The following is a 20044-nucleotide window of genomic DNA, read 5'->3' on the forward strand; positions in this document are numbered from 1 at the left end:
ACATTTGGGCATCTTTATTTCACTGGAATTGGGTTAATTCCCACTTTTTGGGGCAGGAAAAGTGGATTTGGGGATCTTTATTTCTCTGGAATTGTTTTAATTCTCTCATTTTGGGATCTTTATTTCACTGGAATTGGGTCAATTCCCACTTTTTGGGGCAGGAAAAGTGGATTTTGGGATCTTTATTTCCCTGGAATTGGGTTCATTGCCACGTTTTGGGGCAGGAAAAGGGGATTTTGGCATATTTATTTCACTGGTATTGGGTCAATTCCCACTTTTTGGGGCAGGAAAAGTGGATTTGGGGGGTCTTTATTCACTGGAATTGTTTTAATTCTCACCTTTTGGGATCTTGATTTCCCTGGAATTGTTTTAATTCTCACCTTTTGGGATCTTTTGTGTGTCTGGAATTGTTTTAATTCTCACCTTTTGGGATCTTGATTTCTCTGGAATTGTTTTAATTGTCACCTTTTGGGATCCTTTGCCCATTTTGTGCCCATTTTCCCTCACTGAGGTGACATTTGCTGCCCCAAACTCTCCCTCTTTGCCCATTTTGTGCCCGTTTTCCCTCAGTGGAGTCAGGGAGGAGGACAGGTGACACTTGGTGAGGTTTGGCACCCTAAACTCTCCCTCTTTGCCCATTTTGTGCCCGTTTTCCCTCAGTGGAGTGGTGAGGGGAAGGAGAAGTGACATTTGGTCACTTTTGGTGACATCTGGTGCTCCAAACTCTTTTCCTTTGCCCATTTTGTGCCCATTTTCCCTCAGTGGGCAGGATAGGTGACACTTGGTGACTTTGGGCACCCCAGCCCCTTTTCCTTTGCCCATTTTGTGCCCATTTTCCCTCAGTAGGGAGCAGATTTGACACCTGGTGAGGTTTGGCTCCCCAGCCCCTTCCCCTTTGCCCATTTTGTGCCCATTTTCCCTCAGTGGGGTGGCAGTGAGGAGGACAGGTGACATTTGGTGACTTTGGGCACCCCAACCCCTCCCCCTTTGCCCATTTTGTGCCCATTTTCCCTCAATGAGAGGACAGGTGACACTTGGTGACCTTTGGCACCCCAGCCCCTTTTCCTTTGCCCATTTTGTGCCCCTTTTCCCTCAGTGAGGAGCAGATTTGACACTTGGTGACTTTGGGCACCCCAACCCCTCCCTCTTTGCCCATTTTGTGCCCGTTTTCCCTCAGTGAGGAGCAGATTTGACACTTGGTGACCTCTGGCACCCCAACCCCTCCCTCTTTGCCCATTTTGTGCCCATTTTCCCCGCAGGTCGTGCCGGCAGTCCCCGCAGTGCCGCCGCCGCCTCCTGGTGCGCGCGGCGCCGCCATCCCGGCCCCGCGGCATGGAGGAGAGCGCGCCGCCCTTCCCGCAGCGCCCCGGCGACGGCGGCCGAGCCCTCCTGATGCCCCCCGAGCCCGGCCCCGAGCCCGGCCCCGAGCCCGCCTTCCTCCAGGACGCCAAAGCCGCCGCCCAGAGCGCGGCGCCGCCCGGCACCCGGCTGCAGGAGGAGGAGGAGGAGGAGGAGGAGGAGGAGGAGACCTTCTATGGCGGCGCCGAGGAGGAGCCGGCGGCCGCGGGGCCCGAGCTGAGGGAGGAGCCCTCGGACTTCTTCTCCTCGCTGGCCCGGCACGAGCCCGACGTGGCCCTGGAAGCGCACGACGAGGCCGGTGAGTGCCGGCTGGGGTCGGTTCCGTTCGGGGGTTCCGCCCGTCCTACGGCACCGCGGTGCTTTGGGGGGGTTGGTTCTGTTGGTGATGATGATGGTTCTCTTGGTGTTGGTTGCCTTGGTGGTGATGATGGTGTTGGTTGTGTTGGTGTTGGTTCTGTTGGTGATGATGATGGTTCTCTTGGTGTTGGTTGCATTGGTGGTGATGATGGTGTTGGTTGTGTTGGTGATGATGATGGTTTTCTTGGTGTTGGTTGTGTTGGTGATGGTTGTGTTGGTGATGCTGTTGGTTCTCTTGGTGTTGGTTGCGTTGGTGGTGATGATAGTGTTGGTTGTGTTGGCGGTGGTGTTGGTTGTGTTGATGTTGAGGATGGTGTTGGTTGTGTTGGTGATGATGATGGTTGTCTTGGTGTTGGTTGTGTTGGTGATGGTGTTGGTTGTGTTGGTGGTGTTGATTGTGTTGGTGGTGGTGTTGATTGTGTTGGTGATGATGATGGTTATCTTGGTGTTGGTTGTGTTGGTGATGGTTGTCTTGGTGTTGGTTGTGTTGGTGATGGTGTTGGTTGTGTTGGTGTTGGTGTTGATTGTGTTGGTGGTGATGGTGGTTCTCTTGGTGTTGGTTGCGTTGGTGCTGGTTCTCTTGATGATGATGATGGTTCTCTTGGTGTTGGTTGCGTTGGTGGTGATGATGATGTTGGTGATGATTGTGTTGGTGTTGGTTGTGTTGGTGATGACGTTGGCTCTCTCTTGGTGTTGGTTTTCTTGGTGATAATGTTGGTTGTGTTGGGGATGATGTTGGTTTTCTCTTGGTGTTGCTTCTCTTGATGATGATGATGGTTCTCCGGTGATGTTGGTTGTCTTGGTGAAGATGTTGTTTCTCTTGGTCTTGGCTCTCTTGGTGATGTTGGTTGTGTTGGTGTTGGTTCTCCTCATGTTGACTCTCTTGGAGATGGTGTTGGCTCTCTTGGTGTTGCTGTTGGCTCTTGGTGACGGTGTTGGTTTCTTGGCATTGATGTCGGTTCTCCTGGTGATGATTTTGGTCCTTTTGGTGGTGGTGTTGGTTCTCCTGGTGATGGTGTTGGTGGTTCTCTCTTGATGATGATGATGATGATGGTGCTCTTGCTTTTGGCTCTCCTGCTGTTGGCTCTTGGTTTTGGTGTTGACTCTTGGTCAACGTTGACTCTCGGCGACGTTCTTGGTTATTTTGGTGACGTTCTTGGTTCTCTTGGTGATGATGTTGGGGAGTTTTGGGGTGGTTTTGGAGGACTTTGGGGAGTTTTGGGGGTTTGGGGCTGTCTGGGGTTGTTTTGGGGGAGATTTGAGGGAGTTTTGGGGGAATTTTGGGTGTTTTGGGGGTGGCCTCCTGTCCTTCCTGGGATTTTTTCCCGGGATTTCTCTCTGGGATCTCCTTTGCTCCATCCTCCTCTGATGGGGCCGATCCCAAGGAAATGAGGAAGGGATGGCACTGCCCTGGGGGGTCCCCTGGGTGTGTCCCTGTCCCTGTCACCTTTATCTCATCACCCTGGGGGTCCTCACCCCCCTTATCTCCCCCTCACCCCCCTTATCTCCCCCTCACCCCCCTTATCTCCCCCTTATCTCCCCCCATCACCGAGGCCTGAGGGGTTCTGTGGTCAGCGACCGTTGGGGCCGTGCCTGGGGTCACGGTGGGGGTGGGGCTGGGTTTGGGGTGTGGGGGGGGTTAGGGCTGGGTTTGGGGTGCTGGAGCTGGGTTTGGGGTGTGGGGGGGGAGTTAGAGCTGGGTTTGGGGTGCTGGAGCTGGGTTTGGGGTGTGGGGGGGGAGTAGAGCTGGGTTTGGGGTGCTGGAGGTGGGTTTGGGGTGTGTTGGGGGGGGTTAGGGCTGGGTTTGGGGTGCTGGAGCTGGGTTTGGGGTGTGGGGGGGGGAGTTAGCGATGGGTTTGGGGCTGCTGGAGGTGGGTTTGGGGTGTGGGGGGGAGTAGAGCTGGTTTGGGGTGTGGGGGGGGAGTTAGAGCTGGGTTTGGGGTGTGGGGGGGAGGGCTTAGAAATGGGTTGGGGTGCTGGCGATGGTTTGGGCTGATGGAGCTGGTTTTGGGGTGCTTGGAGCTGGTTTGGGGTGCTGAGCTGGTTTGGGGTGCTTGGAGCGTGTTTGGGGGCTTGGAGCTGATTGGGGTCATGGGGTGCTGGAGCCGTGTTTGGGGGTTTGGAGCTGGTTGGGGAGATTGAGCATGTTTGGGGTGTTTGGAGCGTGTTGGGGGGTTCGAGCCGTTTGGGGTGTTGGAGCTGGTTGGGGCGATTTGAGCCATGTTTGGGGGTTGAGCCGTGTTTGGGGTGTTTGGAGCCGTGTTTGGGGTGTTGGAGCCGTGTTTGGGGTGTTTGGAGCCGTGTTTGGGGTGTTTGGAGCCGTGTTTGGGGTGGTCAGAGCCGTGTTTGGGGTGTCGGAGCCGTGTTGGGGTGTCAGAGCCGTGTTTGGGTGTTGGAGCCGTGTTGGGGTGTCAGAGCGTGGTTGGGGTGGTCAGAGCGTGTTGGGGTGTGAGCCGTGTTTGGGGGTTTGAGCCGTGTTTGGGGTGGTCGAGCCGTGTTGGGGTGTTGGAGTGTTTGGGTGCAAGCGTTTGGGTGGTCAGAGCGTGTTTGGGGTGTCAGAGCCGTGTTTGGGGTGGTCGAGCCGTGTTTGGGGTGTTCAGAGCCGTGTTTGGGGTGTTGGAGCCGTGTTTGGGGTGGTCAGAGCCGTGTTTGGGGTGTTGGAGCCGTGTTTGGGGTGGTCAGAGCCGTGTTTGGGGTGGTCGGAGCCGTGTTTGGGGTGTGGAGCCGTGTTTGGGGTGTTTGGAGCCGTGTTTGGGGTGATCAGAGCCGTGTTTGGGGTGTTGGAGCCGTGTTGGGGTGTGGTCGAGCCGGTTGGGGTGGTCAGAGCCGTTGGTGTGATCGAGCCGGTTGGGGGTGTTGGAGCCGTGTTTGGGGGTCAGAGCCGTGTTTGGGGTGTTGGAGCCGTGTTGGGGTGGTGGGGGTTGGGTCAGGGATCAGAGCCGGTGTTTGGGGTGGTCGGAGCCGTGTTTGGGGTGTTTGGAGCTGTGTTTGGGGTGAAGAGCCGTTTGGGGTTTGGAGCCGTGTTGGTGCGAGCCGTGTTTGGGTGTCAGAGCCGTGTTTGGGGTGAGTGTGGGGGGAGAGCCGTGTTGGGGTGGTCGGAGCGTTTGGGGTGTTGGAGCCGGTTTGTTGCCGTTTGGGGTGGTCAGGAGCCGTGTTGGGGTGTTTGGAGCCGTGTTTGGGGGTCGAGGTGTTGGGGTGTCGAGCCGGTGGGGTGTTGGAGAGTGTATGGTGTCAGAGCCGTGTGTTGGGGTTGGAGCCGTGTATGGGGTGGTCGGAGCCGTGTTTGGGGTCGGGGTTTTTCCAGTGCCCGACTTTGGTCAGGTTTTGGGATCAGCAGAGCCCTCCAGGTGCCTCCCAACCCTTCTGGATCCCATCCCGAGGGATTTTTGCCAACTTTTGGAGTTTTTTATGGTTCTTTGAACCCAATCCAGGAAAAACCCCGAAAGCACCACCCAAGGACCCCAAACACATCCCAAAGTTCCCGGGACAACCCCAGAACATTTCCTGGGGGTGCCCTCGGGGTCAGGGCTGGTTCCCAGCTCTGGCCCCGTTCCCGGGAATTTTCCCCTAATTAGGGTCAGTGCCAGGAAAAGAAATAATGGGATTGGAACAGCCCCAAACTGGGATGGGAACGCCCCAAACTGGGATGGGAACAGCCCCAAACTGGGATGGGAACAGCCCCAAACTGGGATGGGAACAGCCCCAAACTGGGATGGGAACGGCTCCAAACTGGGATTGGAACGGCCCCAAACTGGGATGGGAACGCCCAAACTGGATGGAACGCCCCAAACTGGGATGGGAACGGCCCCAAACTGGGATGGGAACAGCCCCAAACTGGGATGGGAACGGCTCCAAACTGGGATTGGAACGGCCCCAAACTGGGATGGGAACAGCCCCAAACTGGGATAGGAACAGCCCCAAACTGGGATGGGAACAGCCCCAAACTGGGAGGGGAACAGCCCCAAACTGGGATTGGAAATTGCCGATGCGTCCTCACTCCTGCCAAGATTTTTGGGGTCAGGAACTCTTCCCAAATCTCTTTGGGGTCAGGAACTCTTCCCAAAGGTTTTTGGGGGTCAAGGAAAACTCTTCCAAAGGTTTTTGGGATTGGGAACTCTTCCAAAGCTCTTGGGGCTTCCATTTTGGACAGGACTCTTCCCAAAGTTTTTGGGTCGGAATCTTCCCAGGTTTTGGGATTTGGAACTCTTCCCAAATCTCTTTGGGGTCAGGAACTCTTCCCAAATCGTTTTGGGGTCAAAAGATCTTCCCAAATCTCTTTGGGATCAGGAACTTTTCCCAATGTTTTTTGGAATTTGGAACTCTTCCCAAAGTTTTTTTGGGATTTGGAACTCTTCCCAAATCTCTTTGGGGTCAGGAACTCTTCCCAAAGACTTCTTGGGGGTCAGGAACTCTTCCCAAAGTTTTTTTGGGATCAGGAACTCTTCCCAAAGGTTTTTGGGGTCAGGAACTCTTCCCAAAGGTTTTTGGGATCTGGAACTCTTCCCAGAGCTCTTTGGGGTCAGGAACTCTTCCCAGAGGTTTTTGGGGTCAGGAACTCTTCCCAAAGGTTTTTGGGATCAGGAACCCTTCCCAAAGTTTTTTTGGGTCAGGAACCCTTCCCAAATCTCTTTGGGGTCAGGAACTCTTCCCAAAGGTTTTTGGGATCAGGAACCCTTCCCAAAGTTTTTTGGGGCACCCCAAATTCCCTTTGGGGTCAGCAGAGGTGCCCTGACCCCGTGGCACCCCCTGCTCCTCAAGGTGCCCCCTCACCTTCGGCCTCAGCCGGATTCGGCTCCGTTATCCCAAAATTTGGGCGTCGGGCTGGAGCAGCTGCCGCAGCCTCTTGTGGGGCTATAAATAAAATCCCAAATCCCAAATCCCCCATCCCAAATCCCCTCCCAGGCCGACCCGACCCTGCCCGCTGCCGGAACGGGGCCGCCGTTTAAAAATAAACCCGGGAGGGAAACGCCGCCAGAGCTTTGGGATTCCCGAAGTAGGACAAGGACTGGGTTGGACTCCCCAGTGGGCCCTAAAATCCTGAATTTGGGCCCTAAAATCCTGATTTTTGAGCCATAAAATTCTGAATTGTGGGCCCTTAAATCCTGATTTTTGAGCCATAAAATCCTGAATTTTTGGGACCCTAAAATCCTGAATTTTGAGCCATAAAATCCTGAATTTTGGACCCTAAATTCCTGAATTTTGAGCCATAAAATCCTGAATTTTGGACCCTAAAATCCTGAAATTTGAGCCATAAAATCCTGAATTTTGGGTCTTAAAATTCTGAATTTTGGGCCCTAAAATCCTGAATTTTGGGCCCTAAAATCCTGATTTTTTAGCCATAAAATCCTGAATTTTGGGTCCTAAAATCCTGAATTTGGGGCCCTAAAATCCTGAATTTGGGGCCCTAAAATCCTGAATTTTGGGGCCTAAAATCCTGAATTTGGGGCCCTAAAATCCTGTTTTTTAAACCGTAAAATCCCTTTTTTGGAGTGCAAAATCATGGGATCATGTCCTGGAATGTGGAGTTGTGGTCCTGGAGCTCAGGATCATATCCTGGGGTTTGGGATTGTGTCCTGGACTTTGGGATTGTGTCCTGGGGTTTGGGATCGTGTGCTGGAGTTTGGGATTGTGTCCTGGATCCCAAGATCACCTCCTGGAGTTTGGGATCGTGTCCTGGGGTTTGGGATCGTGTCCTGGGGTTTGGGATCGTGTCCTGGGGTTTGGGATTGTGTCCTGGATCCCAGGATCACCTCCTGGGGTTTGGGATCGTGTCCTGGGGTTTGGGATTGTGTCCTGGATCCCACTATCACCTCCTGGAGTTTGGGATCGTGTCCTGGGTTTTGGGATCGTGTCCTGGAGTTGGGATTGCGTCCTGGAGTTTAGGATCACCTCTTGGATCCCTGAATCACCTCCTGGAGTTTGGGATCGTGTCCTGGGGTTTGGGATCGTGTCACGGAGCTTCCTGGACCCCAGGATCCCATCCAGGAGTTTGGGATCGTGTCCTGGAGTGTCCTGGAACTTCCTGGACCCCAGGATCCCATCCTGGAGTTTGGGATCGTGTCCTGGAGTGTCCTGGAGTTTTCTGGACCCCAGGATCCCATCCAGGAGTTTGGGATCGTGTCCTGGAGTGTCCTGGAGCTTCCTGGACCCCAGGATCCCATCCTGGAGTTTGGGATTTTGTCCTGGAGTTTGGGATTTTGTCCTGGAGTTTGGAATTTTGTCCTGGAGTTTGGGATCATGTCCTGGAGTTCAGGATTATGTCCTGGGGTTTGGGATCGTGTCCTGGAATTAGGGATTGTGTCCTGGATCCCAGGATCACCTCCTGGAGTTTGGGATCATGTCCTGGAGTTAGGGATCGTGTCCTGGAGTTTGGGATCCCATCCTGGATCCCAGGATCACATCCTGGAGTTTGGGATCGTGTCCTGGAGTGTCCTGGAATTTCCTGGATCCCAGGATCCCATCCTGGAGTTTGGGATTTTGTCCTGGAATTTGGGATCACCTCCTGGGGTTTGGGATTTTGTCCTGGAGTTTGGAATTTTGTCCTGGAGTTTGGGATCACCTCCTGGAGTTCAGGATTATGTCCTGGGGTTTGGGATCGTGTCCTGGAATTAGGGATTGTGTCCTGGATCCCAGGATCACATCCTGGAGTTTGGGATCGTGTCCTGGAGTGTCCTGGAACTTCCTGGATCCCAGGATCCCATCTTGGAGTTTGGGATTGTGTCCTGGAGCTCAGGATCACATCCTGGAGTTTGGGATCGTGTGCTGAGGTTTGGGATCATGTCCTGGAGTTTCCTGGACCCCAGGATCCCATCCTGGGATTTGGGATCATGTCCTGGAATTTGGGATTGTGTCCTGGATCCCAGGATCACCTCCTGGAGTTTGGGATCGTGTCCTGGACTGTCCTGGAATTTCCTGGACCGCAGGATCCCATCGTGGATCCCGGGATCCCCCTCGATCCCGTCTCCCATCCCCATCCTCTCCCTTTCCCATGGGAGCCGCTTTCCCTGGCGCTCCCCCGGGAGCCGTGGCCGCCGCTGCCAAGGCAAACCCTGCCCGGGAATCCTCCCCCTCGCTCCTGGGCATTTCCCGCCTCCTTGGCACCGCTGGAATTTTTCCAGGAGCTTTTCCAGGAGCTTTTCCAGCTTTTTTTCTGTCTCTGCTGCCTTTTCCCCGGGAGCTGCAGGTGCCAAACCACGGCCGGGGTTGGATTTTTTTTTTTTTTCCCTGATTTTTCAGCTTTCCAGGGATTTTGGGCGTTTGTTTTTCCCTTCCTCGCCGCTGACTCGCGGCTCCCGTGTGAGCCCCGAGCTGATGAGATTCCCGTCCCTCCCGATTCCCGGGATTCCCCTGGAATCTTCAGGCCCCCATCCCCCTCCTCTGCCCTCCCCCCACCATCCAAACTTTTTCCCAGAACTTTTCTGGGATCTGGAACGAGGCTGGGACATCATTCCCCCTCCGTGGAATTCCCCAAATCCACGGATCTCCCTCTTCCCTGCGGATTTCTCCCTCCTGGGACCTTTCTCCTCCTCCACCCCGGATCCGGTCGGTCCCGAGGTGCCTCCAGACCCTTTTGGGGACATCCCAAATTTCCCCGGGAACGTTTTCCAGCTCCTCTGGGCGCGGCCGCTCCTCCTGGAGCCGGCCCCAGGTTGGGCCTCTTTTCTTGGAAAAGCAGCGGAGCAGCTGTTCCCGGGAAAGGAACCCGGAGAACCTCAGCAGGGACGAATCCGTCGGAGCTCTGGGGTCGTTCTTGTGGAATTTGCGGCCCCTGGAATGTTCTGGAAGGGCCGGGAATGTCGGAGGGAGCCGTGGCCTGGATCCCGTCCGGGTTGGATTCTGCCCCAGAGGGATTTTTCCAGCCCCTGGTGGGATGAGGAAGCTCCTCCCTTTTTTCCATGGATTTCCTCCAGAATCGGAGCTCGGGAGGCTTTGGCGGGCAGGGATCGTCCCAGGAACATTCCAGAGCTCCTTTGGGATCAGTTCTGTGACGGCACCAGATCTTCTGGGGAGCTGCTCCGATGGGGACATTTGGGATCATTCCATGATGTCACCAGATCTCCCATGGATCCTCTCCATTGGGGACATTTGGGATCATTCCATGATGTCACCAGATCTCCCATGGATCCGCTCCGATGGGGACATTTGGGATCATTCCATGATGGCACCAGCTCTCCCGTGGATCCTCTCCAATGGGGACATTCCAGAGCTCGTTTGGGATCAGTTCCCTGATGGCACCAGATCTTCTGGGGAGCTGCTCCAATGGGGACATCTGGGATCATTCTGTGATGGCGCCAGATCTCCCGTGGATCCTCTCCAATGGGGACATTCCAGAGCTCGTTTGGGATCAATCCTGTGATGGCACCAGATCTCCCATGGATCCTCTCCAATGGGGACCTTTGGGATCATTCCGTGATGGCACCAGATCATCTGTGGATCTTCTCCAATGGGGACATTTGGGATCATTCCATGATGTCACCAGATCTCCCATGGATCCTCTCCAATGGGGACATTTGGGATCATTCCATGATGGCACCAGCTCTCCCGTGGATCCTCTCCAATGGGGACATTTGGGATCATTCCATGATGTCACCAGGTCTCCCATGGATCCTCTCCAAAGGGGACATTCCAGAGCTCGTTTGGGATCAATCCTGTGATGGCACCAGATCTTCCATGGATCCTCTCCAATGGAGACATTCCAGAGCTCCTTTGGGATCGGTTCCGTGATGGCACCAGATCTTCTGGGGAGCTGCTCCAATGGGGACTTTTGGGATCATTCCGTGATGGCACCAGATCTCCCGTGGATCCTCTCCAATGGGGACATTCCAGAGCTCGTTTGGGATCAATCCTGTGATGGCACCAGATCTCCCCATGGATCCTCTCCAATGGGGACATTCCAGAGCTCCTTTGGGATCAGTTCCGTGATGGCACCAGATCTTCTGGGGAGCTGCTCCAATGGGGACATTTGGGATCATTCCGTGATGGCACCAGATCTCCCATGGATCTGCTCTGATGGGGACATTTTGGGGTTCATTTGGGATCAATCCTGTGATGGTACCAGATCTCCCATGGATCCTCTCCAATGGAGACCTTTGGGATCATTCCGTGATGGCACCAGATCTCCCATGGATCCTCTCCAATGGGGACCTTTGGGATCATTCCGTGATGGCACCAGATCTCCCATGGATCCTCTCCAATGGGGACATTTGGGATCATTCCGTGATGGCACCAGCTCTCCCGTGGATCCTCTCCAATGGGGACATTTGGGATCATTCCATGATGTCACCAGGTCTCCCATGGATCCTCTCCAATGGGGACATTTGGGATCATTCCATGATGTCACCAGATCTCCCATGGATCCTCTCCAATGGGGACATTCCAGAGCTCGTTTGGGATCAGTTCCCTGATGGCACCAGATCTTCTGGGGAGCTGCTCCAATGGGGACATCTGGGATCATTCTGTGATGGCGCCAGATCTCCCGTGGATCCTCTCCAATGGGGACATTCCAGAGCTTGTTTGGGATCAATCCTGTGATGGCACCAGATCTCCCATGGATCCTCTCCAATGGGGACATTTGGGATCATTCCGTGATGGCACCAGATCATCTGTGGATCTTCTCCAATGGGGACATTTGGGATCATTCCATGATGTCACCAGATCTCCCATGGATCTGCTCTGATGGGGACATTCCAGAGCTCGTTTGGGATCAATCCTGTGATGTCACCAGATCTCCCATGGATCCTCTCCAATGGGGACATTTGGGATCATTCCATGATGTCACCAGATCTCCCATGGATCTGCTCTGATGGGGACATTCCAGAGCTCATTTGGGATCAATTCCATGATGGCACCAGATCTCCCGTGGATTCTCTCCAATGGGGACATTCCAGAGGTCATTTGGGATCAATCCTGTGATGTCACCAGATCTTCCATGGATCCTCTCCATTGGGGACATTTGGGATCATTCCGTGATGTCACCAGATCTCCCGTGGATCCTCTCCAATGGGGACATTCCAGAGCTCATTTGGGATCAGTTCCGTGACGTCATCAGATCTTCTGTGGATCTGATCTCCCATGGATCCTCTCCAATGGGGACATTCCAGGACATTCCCCTGGATCTGGCTCCATCCCAACATTCCGTAGGAATTTATTTTGGGTGGATCAGAGAGGGAGGAGCTTCCATTTGCCCTTTTTTGACGTTTTTCCGTGTTTTTCTCCTTCCGTGGCGCTCGCTGCCCGGGAACGCCGGGGTTCCCGACCCCGGGCACCTTTGCCTGCCCCGTGGTTGGGTCGGACCCGCCCCGGGTGGCCCTTGGGGCTGGAAGTGCCGGATTTGGGGCCTTTGGATGGATTTGGGGCCGGGCTGGGATCTGGGGGATGGAATTCCCACCTCCCCGTGGTTCCAGAGGGATTCTGGGCAGCCAAACGGCTCCGGCGGTGCCGGGGACCGGAAACTCCCAATTCTGGGCATCTCGTGGTCCTGGGTGACCGGGTGGGGGTTGGGCTTGACCTTGGAGGTCTCTTCCAACCGTAACCATTCCGGGATTCTTCTTTTCCAACCTAAATCGTTCCATGGCCGAAAATTCCCATGGTGGAATTCCTCATGGTGCCGGTAACGACCCCGAATCCGCACCGTCCGTGGCAGGAATCCGTGGTTGGGTTGGGTTGGGTTGGGTTTGGTTTGGTTTGGTTTGGATGGATTAAGTTGGGTTGGATTGGTTTGAGTTGGGTTTGGTTGAGCTGGGTTTGGTTTGGTTTGGATGGATTGAGTTGGGTTGGGTTTGGCTGAGTTGGTTTGCGTTCATTTTTGCTGAGTTAGGTTGGGTTTGGTTGAGTTGGTTTGGGTTTGTATTCATTTTTGTCGAGTTGCATTGAGTTGAGTTTGAGTTTGGTTTCGATGGATGGAGTTGGGTTTGGTTGAGTTGGGTTTGATTTGGTTTAGTTGGGCTGGGTTTGGTTGGGTTGAGTTTGGTTTGGTTGAGTTTGGTTTGGATGGATTGAGTTGGTTTTGCTTGAGTTGGGTTTGATTTGGTTTAGTTGGGCTGTGTTTGGTTGGGTTGAGTTTGGTTTGGTTGAGTTTGGTTTGGATGGATTGAGTTGGGTTTGGTTGAGTTGGTTTGGGTTTGTTTTCATTGAATTGGTTTGGGTTGGGTTGGGTTTGGATGGATTGAGTTGGTTTTGCTTGAGTTGGTTTGGGTTCATTTTTGTTGAGTTGGGTTTGGATGGATTGAGTTGGTTTTGCTTGAGTTGGTTTGGGTTCATTTTTGTTGAATTGGTTTGGGTTGGGTTGGGTTTGGTTGAGTTAGTTTGGGTTAGTTTTTGTTGGGTTGGGTTGAGTTGAGTTGGGTTGAGTTGAGTTGGGCTGAGTTGAGTTAGGCTGGTTTGGGTTGGGTTCGGGTTGGGTTTGGATGGGTTGAGTTGGGTTGGTTTGAGTTGGGTTGGGTTGGGTTGAGTTGGGTTGGGTTGAGTTGGGTTGAATTGGGTTGGGTTGAGTTGGGTTGGGTTGAGTTGGGTTGAGTTGAGTTGGGCTGAGTTGAGTTAGGCTGGTTTGGGTTGGGTTTGGGTTGGGTTTGGATGGGTTGAGTTGGGTTGAGTTGGGTTGGTTTGGGTTGAGTTGGGTTGGGTTGAGTTGGGTTTAGTTTGGCTTGGGTTGAGTTGGGTTGCGTTGTGTTGAGTCGGGTTGAATTGGGTTGGGTTGAGTTGGGTTGGGTTGGGTTAGTTGGGTTGGGTTGAGTTAAGTTGGGTTGGTTTGGTTGAGTTGTGTTGCGTTGAGTTGGAGGCCAACTCACCGGTGACCACCCAACCGCCGTCGTGGCCACTGGGTGGGAATTTTGGGGTTCTGGTTGGGTTTGGAGGATTTGGGAACCGCTCGGATCCCTCGGGGAACCCGAGTCGCCAATTCCCGCCCAATTCCCGCCCAATTCCCGCCATTTCGGCTTTCCAGGAACCCATCTTGGTCTGACCAAGCCTCCATCCAGGAATTCCATGGAAACCATCCCAAAAAACCTCTTGGCTCAGACTCCTGGGGAGTTTTAACCCAAAATCCTGGGAATTTGGGGGATTTTGGGGTTCCCTGCTCCAATTTGGGCCGTTCCAGCCCCATCCCGTTGGGTTTGAGCCCTTCCAAGGATGGAATTCCTCCATCCTGACTCTTCCCAACCCAAAACCTTTGGAGTTCGTCCAGATCCGGCCTCGCCCCTCTGGGGCTCCACAAACCCCTTCAGAACTCTGGGATTTTGGGGTGAAACTCCGGGATTTTGGGAGTGTTGGGGTTAAACTCCGGGATTTTGGGAGTGTTGAGTTTGAAGTCAGGGGTTTGGGGAATGTTGGGGTTAAACTCTGGGATTTTGGGAGAGTTGGGGTTAAACTCCGGGATTTTGGGAGTTTGGGGGTTAAACTCTGGGATTTTGGGAATGTTGGGGTCAAACTACACGTTTTTGGGAATGTTGGGGTTAAACTCTGGGATTTTGGGAATGTTGGGGTAAACTCTGGGGTTTGGGGAATGTTGGGGTTAAACTCTGGGATTTTGGGAATGTTGGGGTTAAACTCTGGGATTTTGGGAATGTTGGGGTTAAACTCTGGGATTTTGGGAATGCTGGGGTTGTTCCCTGTTTTTTGTGGTTTCATCTTGGCCAGCTCTCCCTGGAGCTGGGATAATGAGATCCTAGAACAGGGAATTGGGAATGTGAAATGGGAATTTTTGGGAATGTGGAACAGGAATTTTGGGAATGTGGAATGGGGATTTTGGGAATGTGGAGCCGGGATAACGGGATCCCAGAGCAGGGATTTTTGGGAATGTGGAGCAGAGATAACGGGATTCCAGAGCAGGGATTTTTGGGAATGTGGAGCCGGGATAACGGGATCCCAGAGCAGGGATTTTTGGGAATGTGGAGCCGGGATAACGGGATCCCAGAGCAGGGATTTTTGGGAATGTGGAGCCGGGATAACGGGATCCCAGAGCAGGGATTTTTGGGAATGTGGAGCCGGGATAACGGGATCCCAGAGCAGGGATTTTTGGGAATGTGGAGCTGGGATAACGGGATTCCAGAGCAGGGATTTTTGGGAATGTGGAGCCGGGATAACGGGATCCCAGCAGGGATTTTGGGAATGTGGAGCAGAGATAATGGGATCCCAGAGCAGGGATTTTTGGGAATGTGGAGCAGAGATAACGGGATCCCAGAGCAGGGATTTTTGGGAATGTGGAGCAGAGATAACGGGATCCCAGAGCAGGGATTTTTGGGAATGTGGAGCCGGGATAACGGGATCTCCCGGCAGCTCTCCCCTTGAACTCCTTAGCAGCGATTATCCGCCGGACGCCGCTCCCGGCCCTGAGCCCTCCCTGAGCTGGGCTGGCAAATCCGGCGCTAATCCGGGCTGGGCCGTGCCAGGACAAGCTCTGGGAACGCTCCCGGCCTCCCCGGGGCTGTGGTTTTCCTGGGAATTCCCTCTTGGCTGTGCTGACCCCCTGTTCTCCTCCGTGTTTTCCAGATGAGCCCGACCCCGCCCTCTCCGGAGCCGTCCCGGCCGCGGCTCACAGGACACAGCTCGGGTGAGTTCCCAGGGACGGAGCAGCCCGGGGGCTCCCAGGCCGTGCCAGGTCACCCTGCAGGGAGCCCAGGTCACCCTGGAGTGATCCCAATCCCCCCTGGATCCATTCCAGTTCACCCTGCAGGGATCCCAGGTCACCCTGCAGGGATCCCAGGTCACCCTGGAGTGATCCCAATCCCCCCTGGATCCATCTCAGCTCACCCTGCAGGGATCCCAATCCCCCCTGGATCCATCCCAGGTCACCCTGCAGGGATCCCAGGTCACCCTGGAGTGATCCCAGTTCCCTTTGGATCCATCCCAGCTCACCCTGGAGCCATCCCAGGTCACCCTGGAGTGATCCCAGTTCCCCTGGAGCCATCCCAGCTCACCCCGGAGCCATCCCAGTTCACCTTAGGCCATCCCAGTTCACCGTGGAGCCATCCCAGTTCCCCTGGAGCCATCCCAGGTCACTCTGGAGTGATTCCAGCTCACCCTGGAGTCATCCCAGTTTCCCCCAGGCCATCCCAGTTCCCTTTGAATCCATCCCAGTTCACCCTGGATCCATCCTGGTTCCCCCTGGGGACATCCTGGTTATCTTTTCCCAAAACCCCGTTTTTCACCCCAAAATTCCCTTCCGGCCCCACAAATGAGGAACACCTGGAATTCCTGAGGGCTCTTCCAGCCACGGCCGGGTGGGAAGGGATGGATTTGTGTCCATCCCAAATTTTTGGGAATCCCTCCCAAGTCCTTCAACCCCACTCCCAGCCAACCTTGGGGTTCCCCAAAACCCCGTTTTTCACCCCAAAATTCCCTCGCAGCCCCACAAATGAGGAACACCTGGAATTCCTAAGGCTCTTCCATCCATGGCAGGGTGGGGTTTGTGTCCATCCCAAATTTTTGGGAATCCCTCCCAAATCCTTCAACCCCACTCCCAGCCAACCTCAGCGTTCCCCAAAACCCCGTTTTTCACCCCAAAATTCCCTCGCAGCCCCGCGCCCGAGGAGCAGCCGGCGTTCCCGCGGGCGCTGTTCCGGCCGCTGGCCGTGGCCGTGTCCTGGGGCGCGCGCCCGGCCGAAGGCACCGACCAAAGCACTTTAGAGCCGCGGCCCGGCCCCGGCGACTCGCCGGTCAGCGCCGGCCACCGGGCCACCGAGCCCCCGGACGGCCGCCGGGCCGAGGCGCCGTCCCCCGAGGAGCAGCACCCCCAGAAGGAACCAAAGCAGCCGGAAGGGCTCGGCGCCGAGCGCGGCCGCGGGGGCGTCCGGCGGCCGGAGTGGATCTCCAGGAGCCCCAGCCCGTCCTTCCCGGAGCCGCGGCCGGCGCCGGACGGAGCGACCGGCTCGGCCTTCGGCCGGGAAGCGGCGCCGGCGTCGCGCAGAGCCAAAGCCAAAGCCTCGGAGAGCTGCCGGCGGAAAGCGGCGCCGGCCGAGCCGGAGCCGGCCGAGCCGGGCCCCGCGGCCGAGTGGACGCTGCCCGAGCCGGACGCGGTGGGCAAGCAGTCGTGGACGGTGAACGCCGAGGACTCGGTGGAGCGGCTGCTGCCGGAGGCGGCCGAGGTGCGGCCGTACGTGTGCGGGGTGCTGCTGGAGGAGCCCCCCAAGGACGAGGAGCTGGAGCAGGACGAGGAGAACCCCAGCGTGTTCACCTGCATCGAGTGCAGCATCTACTTCCGCCGCAAGGAGCACCTGCTGGAGCACATGCTGCAGCACAACCGCGGCGCCGAGCGCGGCGCCGACGCGCCCGCCGGCCGCTGCCGCTTCTGCTGCGGCGAGTGCGGCTGGGCCTTCGCCGAGCCGGCGGCGCTGGAGCGGCACAAGAGGCTCCACCAGGAGTCCCGCGAGAAGATCATCGAGGAGATCCAGAAGCTGAACGAGTTCCCGGACGAGGGGCGCGAGGCCCGGCTGCAGTGCCCCAAATGCGTTTTCGGCACCAACTCCTCCAAGATCTTCGTGCAGCACGCCAAGATGCACGTCAAGGAGAGGAAGGAGAACGCCTCCAGGAGCTCCGGCCTCTTCGGAGAGCTCCGCGACGGCGCCGGGCACGGCCTCTACAAACCCTTCCGAGCCGACGAGCTGCCGACGGCGGCGCCGCCGCCCGGCAAAGCGCCGAGCGCCTGCGTCCTCTGCGGCTTCCCGGCGCCCAACGAGCACATCCTCAAGGAGCACCTGAGATACGCCCACTCCCACTTCTCCTGGCAGGCCGAGAGCTTCGAGGACGATCCCAACCAGCCCGGCACCAGCCGCGACTCCTACAGCCCCGCCCGGCCCGCCCGCTTCGCCGACGCCGAGAGAAACTTCCCGGAGCGGCTCTTCCCGCCGCCGTGCCGGGAAGGTTCCTCCTCCCTCTACGACCTCACCCCGCCCGCCTTCGCCTTGGGCCAGCCCAGGTTGGACAAGAGCGACCAAGGGGCCACCAAGAAGGAGCTTCAGGGCTTCCACCACGCCAGGAAGGCGGCGCCGTACTCCCACCAAAGTCTGGCGTTGGCCGGGTTCTCCTCGTCCAAAGGATTCTCGCACTCGGCGCTGCAGCAGCTGAGGAAGAGAGCGGCCACCCAGCAGCTGGAGGGCGACGGGGACAACCTCCGCGGCCACCACGCGGGGCCGGAGGAGCCGCGGCACAGGTGGGCGCCGGAGGAGATGGACCCTGGTGACGGCCGGGCCGCCGCCGGCGCCGTCACCGTCACCGTCCCTCGGGCCGCGCTGGAGCTCAAGAGGACCTTCGGGGCCACCCTGAGGGCCACGGACCCGGCGGTGGCCTCGGAGGAGCAGCGGCAGCAGCTGAGGATGACGGTGCCCGTGGTGGTCCTGGAGGAGATGAGCGCCCACCCCAGGGCCGCCAAGAGGCCGCGGGGGAAGCCCCTCAAGAAGAAGCTTTTCCCACCACGGGAGTTCCTGCTGGAGGAACCCCTTCCCCTGGACGTTCTCCTGCTGGACGCTCCCCTGGAGGGTCCCCTGGAGCTCGAGGAGCTGCTGGACTCGGAGGCCACCATGCTGAAGAACGAGGAGAGGAAATGTCCCTACTGCCCCGACCGCTTCCACAACGGCATCGGCCTGGCCAACCACGTGCGCGGCCACCTCAACCGCGTCGGCGTCAGCTACAACGTGCGGCACTTCATCTCGGCCGAGGAGGTCAAGGCCATCGAGCAGAAGTTCTCCTTCCAGAAGAAGAAGAAAAAAGGTAGTTTGTACCAAATTCCCGCTTCCCGGAGCGCCCGCGGGGAGGTCTTCTGCTCCCGCCCGGCCTCGGGGACCTGCGGGGTGGGCTCTGGGGTTTGGGGGGCCACAAGGTCAGAGGTGTTGGTGGCCCTGGTGGCTACAAACCAACCTGGACATCTGACCTGAGGGTCTCTGGTGGCCCTGGTGGCTACAAACCAACCTGGACATCTGACCAGAGGTTTTGGTGGTCCTGGTGGCTACAAACCAACCTGGACATCTGACCTTGGGTCTTGGTGGTCCTGGTGGCTACAAACCCACCTGGACATCTGACCTGAGCTCTTGGTGGTCCTGGTGGCTACAAACCATCCTGGACATCTGACCAGAGGTTTTGGTGGTCCTGGTGGCTACAAACCATCCTGGACATCTGACCAGAGGTTTTGGTGGTGCTGGTGGCTACAAACCAAGTTGGGCATCTGACCATGGTTCTTGGTGGTCTTCATGGCTACCAACCCACCTGGGCATCTGACCATGGGTCTTGGTGGTCCTGGTGGCTACAAACCATCCTGGACATCTGACCATGGGTCTTGGTGGTCCTGGTGGCTACAAACCAAGTTGGGCATCTGACCTTGGGTCTTGGTGGTCCTGGTGGCTACCAACCCACCTGGGCATCTGACCTGAGCTCTTGGTGGTCCTGGTGGCTACAAACCATCCTGGACATCTGACCTGAGGTGGATTTTGGGTTTTTTTTGTGTTTCTGGGTGGGGTTTTTTGGGTTCCAGGTGGGTTTTTTGGGTTCCTGGTGGTTTTTTGGGTTCCTGATGGATTTTTTGGGGGATTTTTGGGTTCCTGGTGGTTTTTGGTGGCCCCGATCCCGCCCGTGACCATATCTCCTCTTTCCAGTGGCCAACTTCGACCCGGGCACCTTCAGCCTGATGGGCTGAATTTTGGGGGTATTTTTTGGGGTATTTTTGGTGGTGTTTTTTGGGCTCCTCTTGGTTTTTTGGGTTCCTGGTGGATTTTTTTGGGATTTTTGGGTTCCTGGTGGTTTTTGGTGGCCCCGATCCCGCCCGTGACCACCTTTCCTCTTTCCAGTGGCCAACTTCGACCCGGGCACCTTCAGCCTGATGCGCTGAATTTTTGGGGTATTTTTGGTGGTGTTTTGGGCTCTTCTTGGTTTTTTGGGTTCCTGGTGGATTTTTTTGGGATTTTTGGGTTCCTGGTGGATTTTGGTGGCCCCGATCCCACCCGTGACCACCTCTCCTCTTTCCAGTGGCCAACTTCGACCCGGGCACCTTCAGCCTGATGGGCTGAATTTTTGGGGTATTTTTGGTGGTTTTTGGTGGCGTTTTTTGGGCTCCTCTTGGTTTTTTGGGTTCCTGGTGGATTTTTTTGGGATTTTTGGGTTCCTGGTGGTTTTGGTGGCCCCGATCCCACCCGTGACCACCTCTCCTCTTTCCAGTGGCCAACTTCGACCCGGGCAACCTTCAGCCTGATGGGCTGAATTGTGGGGGCATTTTTTGGGGTATTTTTTGGTGGTTTTTGGTGGCGTTTTTTGGGCTCCTCTTGGTTTTTGGGTTCCTGGTGGATTTTTTTGGGATTTTTGGGTTCCTGGTGGATTTGGTGGCCCCGATCCCACCCGTGACCACCTC

General features: G+C 56.2%; 1 protein-coding gene across 1 annotated transcript; it reads left to right on the forward strand.

Moving 5' to 3' along the window:
- The first annotated feature begins 12 nt into the window (after positions 1-12).
- On the forward strand, positions 13-19706 carry LOC127060721 (protein Wiz-like). Its single transcript, XM_050984784.1, has 4 exons — positions 13-1657; positions 15202-15262; positions 16229-18417; positions 19666-19706. Exons 1-4 carry the CDS (start codon positions 1333-1335, stop codon positions 19704-19706), a joined length of 2616 nt encoding a protein of 871 aa, XP_050840741.1. The 5' UTR covers positions 13-1332.
- Positions 19707-20044: the final 338 nt, after the last annotated feature.

This window comes from Serinus canaria, chromosome 25, assembly GCF_022539315.1.
Source record: "Serinus canaria isolate serCan28SL12 chromosome 25, serCan2020, whole genome shotgun sequence".
In the NCBI taxonomy this organism is placed as follows: domain Eukaryota; kingdom Metazoa; phylum Chordata; class Aves; order Passeriformes; family Fringillidae; genus Serinus; species Serinus canaria.